Here is an 8,745-nt window from a genome sequence, read left to right as displayed (position 1 = left end):
TCCGATCTGTTGAGTTTAGTGCAGATCAAATCAAGATTTCGGTCATATCTGATTCACGTACACCCCAAGTGGATGTGTGAGTTTGTGATATGATGCTTGAAATTAGGGGTTGATCAATCCATCTAAAAAGGAAAGAAAAAAAAGCAAAGAAGGATATTTACAAGACAATTTTATTAGGTAACCAATTAGGAGTGCAGCCAACCAACTAGTAAAAAAAAGCCTATTAAAAAAAAAGCAAAAAAAAAAGAATTGGGCCCTTTTTTGAATTTTCTTTTTGAATAAAACATGAATTCAAATTATTAAAAAACATTTAAAATTAATTGAAAATAAATATTCAAAATCTAAAAAAAATATAAAATCAAATAAAAACAAACATCCAAAATTATTGTAAAATGAATATCCAAAACCTAATAAAAAAATATCTTAATTTTAACAAAAAAGCATCCAAAATTTAACAAAAAAGAGATATCCAAAAATATTTAAAAAGTCCAAAACCTAACAAAACAACGTATAAAAAATATCGAAAAAATCCAAAAATTACAGAAAAAAATTCAAAACTATTATAAAAAATAATTCAAAACCTAAAAAGAATAATAATCTAAGATGTAAGAAAAAATATCTAAAACATATTAAAAAATATATTTGAAATTCAGGAGAAAGAAACATTTAAAATTAGTTAAAAGAATCATCTCAATTTTAGATAGAGGAAGAAGATCATGTATGGCGATTGCTGTGATGATGGATGGTGCGGCGGGCACGATACGCAACGGACTAGTGAAGAAGAAGAGGAGAAGGAAGAGAAAGAGGTAGAGAAAGAAGAGGAAAAAGAAAAAAAAAGAAAAAGATGATGAACATGCACAACGCAAATACTGGAGGCATGTTTTTTAAAAATTTAAAAAGTTGGCTGCATTCTAATTGATTAGCTATACTTTTTAAAAAAAAAAACAAATATACGTAATTTAATTAGGAAAAGAATTCAATTATTTTACTTAGATTTTGCGGCTAATTTCTTTAGATATAGAAAAAGATTGCATGTGTAATTCATAGTAATGATTAATTAGTGTATTTCTTTATATGAATTTTATTTTTTTAATTTTAAATAACAAATCAGATCTTCAATTTTTAAAAATAATAAAAATTGTAAAAAAATTTAAGAGTCAGATTTTCTAAATTTATATATTAGAGAGTTCGATTTTTGTTAAAATAATTTTTTTTCTAGCATAATGAAATTAGAAGATATAATTTACACATATAAAAAAAATTTTAATATTAAAATATAAATTTAAGAATTAGATTTATATATTAAAAAATAAAAAATTATAAATTTAACTCTTAAATTTATATTTTTTACATAAAAATATGTCAAATTTTCATATTATTTTAAAATATTATTTGAATCAAAATTAAAAAGCGAGATTTTGCGGCAATCGCTGTAGACTACAGAAATATTATATGATATATGATGAGGAAAGCAATTACTTCTAAGCTTCACGCAAAAAGAAACATGCGTGTCATATTTAATCACGGTAATTTTGCTTATGACGTGGTATATTTGTAATTGTATTTAATTGAAAGAATGTCAATCTAGTATTGGATATGATGTTATTTAAGCTAGATTAAGATTCGCGTGTTGTGAAGTATTAATATGAGTTTATCTCAATTTTTGTCTAATATTAAATTTATTAATTATTTTGAAAATTTATATGTAAAAATTTATATTCAAATAAAAGCACACCACATATGCAAATTTGTTATCAATTAAGTAATAGTAGTAAAGAAAACTATGACCAAAGAAAATTCTGCTAGGGTTTCGAGACAAATTAAAAACTTGATTGAACATAACACTAAAAAAAAAAAATTAAAATTAGAGAATATGTTGATCTCAATCAACCTATCAATGATATGAAAATTGCTCATCCAAGTGAGGGGACTTGGCAAGGCATGACCAAAGTGTCATACAAGGAATTACTTCTCACATTGCAGGACCTCGTTCTCCTGCGGATAACTTGGAGCGGATCCTATTGATGAAGATGATCCTGATCCTGAGAACCGGTGGTACAGCGACGTAGATAAAAAAGGTCAAAAGGAGAAATTTGTTGACCCATGCCCCAAAATTCCAATTTCTCAAGAAGAGTTTGAGGAATAGTGCAAGTCATGGAAATATGCGCTCATCGTAAAAATGTTGGGAAAAAGAGTTGGCATCAGTTTTATGGAGTAATGACTCAAAAGAAACTGGGTTATCAAAGGTAAGATTAACGTGATTGATATAGATTGTGATTACTTTTTTGTTCATTTCATAGATGAAGCGGATTACTTGCATGCACTAATGGAAAGACCTTGGATAATAGCGGGTCATTATTTGGTTATTTAACATTGGAGACCCTTCTTTTTAGAGTCAGAGAAAGCAGTTAGAAAGACCGCAGCTTGGATTCGCATCTTGAATCTCCCTATTGAATTATACAACCATCGCTTTTTGTGGAGAGTTGGTTCCATCTTAGGTCACATGCTCAAAATTGATCGTACGACCTCTATCCACTCTAGGAGCCGCTTTGCTCGGATATGTGTAGAGATTGATTTTGCACAAAAGCTAATTCCCAGAATTTCAGTTCTTGGTTCTGTGTTGAACGTTGAATATGAAGGGCTCTATCAAATATGTTTTTCTTTTGGAAAATATGGACAGCGGTCAGAACAGTGCACTAAGTTATTGGAGGAACAAACGGATAACCAGGGAAGTGGGGCCACAGTCATGGCAGCCACTAATTAGGGTAGTCAGAATCTTGAAGGAGATGATCATCAAAAAGGAAAAAATCAAGATTCTAATAATCAACATCAACCAAGCTATGATCAAACACCACCAAATTTCGGGCCATGGATGATGGTTAAACGTCCAATTAAGAAGAAAAAGGGCTCAACCGATCACGAATTTGGTAAAAAAATCAAGGGATAATATTGAATACCAATCAAGAGACAGTTATTAGTGACGATTCTTACCAAGTTGTAATAGATCTTGTTTCAATTCCTTACATGAGGAAGGTGTGTTAATCATGCATGATAGTGCATTGCATGGGAATGAGGAGTCTGTTGAAGTCACTAATGCTGGGTATGAAGTTTCCAAGGCCAGTAAAGGAAAAGAAATAGTGCAACCCATCCAGAAGAAAGTGCTAAGACAGGCTGTGGGCAAGAATCCTCAACTAGGAAAAAAACTCTCCGTACTAAAATTTGGCCTAATCAAAATGTTAAAGGGACCAAAACTAATCCAAAATTGATTGGGAAGCCATCCTCTTTAACTCTAGGAACAACTAAAATCACACCCACTTCTCCTCCCAAAAAGAAAAATCCGAACACTAAAGCTATGGAAGGTGTAGTCATAGAGTACATGCGCCAAATTGCAAGGGATCAATATGAAGACTTTATGGCAACAGAAGGTGTGAATTCATCCCTCGGAGACTACGTCGTTCGTAATAATCCCATTATCAATCCTGATTCGTGCTTTCCTCCACTTCACGTCATGATTTAGGGCACGGGGGTGGTACTGCAACAGGGAGACCACCTGACGTAGTGATGGTGGATTCAGGGGATGGAAGTGTAAGGAATAGGGATCCTTCCCTTGCATTAGTGAATGAAGCAGCCCAGGCTTCAGCTTTGACTTAGTCACCATCCTTAGTGACTTCCTTTTTGACTCTTGTTTATGATGAATATTGAAAGCTGGAATTGCAGAGTGCAGGGGTAGAACATTTCCATCCTTGATTTGTGATATCAGAAGAGAATATGACGCACATTTTCTTATTCTACTAGAGACGCATATTAGTGGTACTAAAGGTGAATTTGTTAGGAACAAAATTGGGTTGGATAGTTCGTTCGTGGTGGAGGCGACTAGTCATTCGGGTGGAATATGGTGCTTGTAGGACTCTACTAACTGGAAGGTTGATGTTCTTGAGCACAATAGACATATTGTTCATCTCAGAGTAACTGGTAACAATTATGATACTTGGCTGCTTTCGGCCATTTATGGTATTCCCCAACGACTAACTAGGAGAATTCTCTATAATAGAATTTGTAGTTTGTTTGATATGTTAATCTTCTTTGGTGTATTTTAGGAGATTTTAATGCTATTTTACATGACTATGAAAAGAGTGGTGGTTCAAGCAGGATTGAAAGAGGAGCTTGTTCTGATTTTCAAAGTTGTGTCATTGCAAGCTCATTGATTTCGGCTTTACAGGTTGGCCTTATACGTGGAGGAGAGATAATCTTATTGAAAGATTGGACAGAAGTTTGAGTAATCTGGATTGGCAGCTTGCTTTTCAAGAAGCTATTTTAAAACACCTGCCGATATTTAAGTCAGACCATGTGCCACTCTATCGTCAACTTAGTAGCTCTGGATCACAAAATAGGCAAAGAAGGCCTTTTCGTTTTGTTGCTGCTTGGCTCTCTCACCCAGATTTTGGAAACGTGATTAACAATTTTTAGGATATGCAGAACTCTTGGACTGAAGGCATCAATAATTTAATGAATTCTTTGAAGGATTAGAACAAAATGTGTTTGGGGATATCTTCAAACGAAAAAGGACTCTTCTTAGGAGATTTCAAGGTATCGCATCTAGCCTTGATCAGAGCAGAAATGACTTTCTGGAGAATCTTCAAATAGAACTCTGGAGAGAATATGAAAATGTGCTTGTCAAGAGGGATTGTTGTGGTTCCAAAATCAAGAAGTAAATGGATCGTATTTGGTGACCGCAACACTAAATACTTTCATGGTTCCACCATGATAAGAAGAAGGAAAAATAAAGTGACCTCGCTCCTTGACTCTAATGGAAATCTTGTTACTGATAATAACATTTTGGAAAATATGGCGTATAATTTTTTTTTTGTTGAATTATACCTTGATTATTTACTTGATATTCCCTTTATCCTTAACAATGCTTTTTCACATCTTAATACAGAAGAATATAATGATATTGGCAGGGATATCTTGGATTCAGAGATTAAAAAAATCGTGTTCCATATGGGCTACTTCAAATCTCCTAGAAGGGATGGTCTTCAAGCAATTTTTTTCCAAAGCCAATAGGAGAAAGTGGGGACTGATTTGTGCTCTCTTGTTCAACAAATCTTTGCCAATCCCAATAGAGTAAAAGAGTTAAATGGAACTCTGATAACCCTCATTCCAAAGATTGATCCGGTTACCAGTCTTAAACAAATGTGCTTGATAAGTCTTTGTAATGTGTCCTACAAAGTCATCACAAAGATCCTAGCTAACCGGCCGAGGAGACTAATGGAAAAGTTGGTTGCACCAACCTAATGCAGTTTCATTCTTGGTAGACAGAATACTAATAATATTATCATCTATCAAGAAATTATTCACTCGACGAGAAATAAGAAAGGCTCTAAAGGTTGGATGGCTATTAAGATCGACATTGAGAAAGCTTATGATAGGCTTAAATGGAACTTCATTAAGGATACTCTGATGGAAATAGGTCTCCCTAATCGTATTATTAATCTTATTCTTTCATGTATTTCGATTGCCAGGATGAAAGTGTTATGAAATGGTGAAGAGCTTGACGAATTTTCTCCAACTAGAGGTATTTGGCAGGGCAATCCGATATCGTCGTACAATTATTTTATATTATCTTATTATTTTATTTTAGATATTTAAATAAATTCTAATACTCTTTTTTTAGTATTTAGTACTCTTTTAGCTATAATTTTTTATTATTTATGATTCTAATATTATTTTATTTAATTTGGTAATTTTAATGAAATTAATAAAATTACAGTACAAAATAAAAATATTTTATAAAAAATAACAAAAAATTTATATGAACAAAAAATGATAAAAATTATATAAAAAAATAATAACATATATGAGAGAATATTAAAAAAATATTATAAAAAACAAAATTTATCAGATGGAAAATAAAAGAGTTACGTTAGTCACGAGAATTGGCCATGATACGTGTAACACTTTAATTTTTAGCACCTCATGATTGTACTAAAAGTTCAGGCGTTACTTATCTTTTTATTTTATACTATTTTTATTTAAAAATTTAAAAGTAAGTAATACCTGAACTTTTAGTACGATCATAAGATGTTAAAAGCCTAAAAATTAGTGTGTTACAATATGTACTTCAGATTGTGTATACAGTAAAAATAAAAATAATAAATTAAAATTAAATACAAAGATAGATTGAAATTTAAAATAGAAAATAAAAAGAGTGGATTAAAATTGAATAAAAAATTACTTTTTTTTTAATTTAATTTTTTATAAAATAAAAAACCTCATTCAACCTAATTTTAACATACTATAGTTTGATATAAATTAAAATTAAACGGAAGAAAAAATCTTTACCTGCAACAAGAAAATAACTCAATTTTATTTATTCACACTATAATTTTATTACGAAACTAAAAAAATGAGTTTTCACTCTTCTAATTTCTGTCTCTGTACAATTACAATAATTTAAAAAAGTATTTATAATTTTATATTAGATTAAAAATTAAATTTACTAAATAAATAAATAAATAAAAATATATGAAATTAAACTAAACATTCTAACACTTAAAAATATAAATTAATAACTACAAAATAATACTTAAACAGTTAAACTCCTCATGTCACGATCTATGTATCATGATCTAATTTTAATAGTTCATTCCCAATATAACCCAAATGGAGTGAGACGCTCTCCCATAATGCGCACAAGCCTGGAGTGTTACCTCTAGCAATTTTTTTTAAGAATAATGAAAAGCTATAAAAGCAATTTCAACGGTTTTTTTTTTTTCAGATATATGGATAGTCCTCAATTTTAGGTTACATTCACTGATTCACACACACCACATCCATACACATAAGGTTTTTATTTAGAATTAAGTATAATTTTAGTTTCTATAGTTTAAATCGAATATTTTTTTGTTTTTAATATTTTTATCATGTAAAATCGTTTCTAAATTTTAACATAATTTTAAAATTATCCTTTTAAACAAATTAATTTTTTAAATGACTAAAATATCCTCTTCCACTCTATTCTCACCACCACCACCCTAACTACTACCATTTCATCACTATTTGCACCACCTCACCCACTAACATTCTATCATCATTTGTTCACGGGTCCAACGAGAAAACTCAACCTTCAACAACAATCATAAATAAATGGAAATCAAAACAGCAATTCATCACCAAAATTATCATTAATAACAAGAAACAAGAAAATTAACAACAATCCATGTTCAAAAATTAGTGTTTGTGATGAAGGAGAAGGGAGGGAAAGGAGAACTGGACGGCAGAGGACAAGGAGGAAAGGGAGAGGTGCGGTGGTGATGTTGAAATCCTTGTATGATGACACAAAGGGTGCTACTTTCCGGTTCGTCTTCTCCAGTCCTCCTCTTGTGGCCCAGTCATCTGCGTTCCATATGCTCGAAAACAAGTACATGGGCTTCTCATTCGGAAAGAAATTGTTTTCCTTCCCATTATTTCTGAACACCCTTATGGGCACTCTATCGACGAAAAACCTGTTTTTACAATTCGTTTTCAACCTCAATCACCTCTTCTCAATTGAAATTTGTATTGTATACTCAGAATGAACTTACACAATTTGGTGGTTGTTCCAGAGAATCGAATAAGTGTGGTAGTCCTCAGTTGGATCGAACCAAAGCATGTGCCTCATCTCACGGCCTCTAGTTCCATTCTTGTATACATTTGGTGAGTCGTGGCGAGGCGAGGGCACGAGGACAAGGTGCAGCGACTATAGAAACCAAATTCGTACTTAACCCTTTTATTTACCTTGGCCATCGACAAGATTTGAATTCAGGTACAACATATTAAGAGACAATACATAGCCACTCAACCAAAACCTCAGTTGCGTGTTAAGTACTTGTTGGGAAGAAGTGGCATTTGATTTTGAGAATAGGCCAAAAGCTTAAGACAAGACATTGAAAATAGAATACAAAAGACCAAAGACACAAAATTAATATTTTTATATTTTGTTTAATAGTAAAATAAATACACGATAGAACAAATAATAAAAAATTTAATTTACCTTTATTTTTTTCTTCTCACAAATTTTAAAATATAAAAAATAAAATGATAAAAAAATACAATTATAAAAATTTGACAATAATAATAAATTGTGTTTTTGACTTTTCGTTCAATGTTCTATGTCCTTATAAAAAACGATACAAAATACACTAATTTAATGTCTTTTGAGTTTTGACACAATGTCTTTTATCATATCTTACTTGCGAAATGTAGCAAGTAACTTGTGGACTTATAGTCATTTTGTATTATATATGTATCAATATACCAGTAGCTTGCTAGTAACTTTATTGTAGTATCCATGAGAATAGTTACGTTTAAGTGTCGCATTTTATAAACATATTGATATCCAATATGTTAAAGATCTATTTATAATTTTGTAGTAAAAAAGAGTATCAAAAGACTAAACAAAGAATCAGATGGATTTGACCTTATTATACACATGAATTGCAATCAACGGCAGGTGGGTTTTGTCTTTCGTGAAATCTGGAGAACTGGTGGCTTAACAGCTATCCTATTAAGCTGCTTTTTCTATTATGCAAGTTAGAGTTAAAGAATTTAGAAAATACTAAAGAACTAACACTTTTAGTAAATAGATAATATTAACTAATATTAATTCAAATATATAAAAAATTGTTGCCTAACATTAGTGATTTTGAATTTTAATTGTCATTCCAAGATATACATTAGTTATGGGTTTAGAAGAGCGCAAGAGAT

The 8,745-nt window shown here is 31.2% G+C and overlaps 1 protein-coding gene across 1 annotated transcript; it reads right to left on the bottom strand.

Moving 5' to 3' along the window:
- Positions 1-7,138: 7,138 nt before the first annotated feature.
- Positions 7,139-7,918, bottom strand: LOC130951572 (probable xyloglucan endotransglucosylase/hydrolase protein 8). The gene is made up of 2 exons (XM_057880260.1): positions 7,584-7,918; positions 7,139-7,505 (listed from the first exon to the last, which is right to left on the bottom strand). The coding sequence occupies exons 1-2, from the start codon at positions 7,658-7,660 to the stop codon at positions 7,154-7,156; spliced, it is 429 nt and encodes a 142-aa protein (XP_057736243.1). The 5' UTR covers positions 7,661-7,918; the 3' UTR covers positions 7,139-7,153.
- Between the last annotated feature and the right edge of the window lie 827 nt (positions 7,919-8,745).

The sequence above is a fragment of the Arachis stenosperma genome, chromosome 9 (genome assembly GCF_014773155.1).
Source record: "Arachis stenosperma cultivar V10309 chromosome 9, arast.V10309.gnm1.PFL2, whole genome shotgun sequence".
NCBI classification, from domain to species: domain Eukaryota; kingdom Viridiplantae; phylum Streptophyta; class Magnoliopsida; order Fabales; family Fabaceae; genus Arachis; species Arachis stenosperma.
Note: the sequence above shows the minus strand (reverse complement) of the source record. Positions and strands in the feature narration are given on the sequence as shown.

What these genes read in the sequence shown, in the direction of transcription:
- LOC130951572 (XM_057880260.1), bottom strand. Translation starts at nt 7,660, where the DNA reads ATGAGGCACATGCTTTGGTTCGATCCAACTGAGGACTACCACACTTAT. An exon ending in TGGAACAACCACCAAATTGT is followed by an intron (nt 7,506 to 7,583) that starts GTAAGTTCATTC and finishes TTGTAAAAACAG; the next exon opens with GTTTTTCGTCGATAGAGTGC.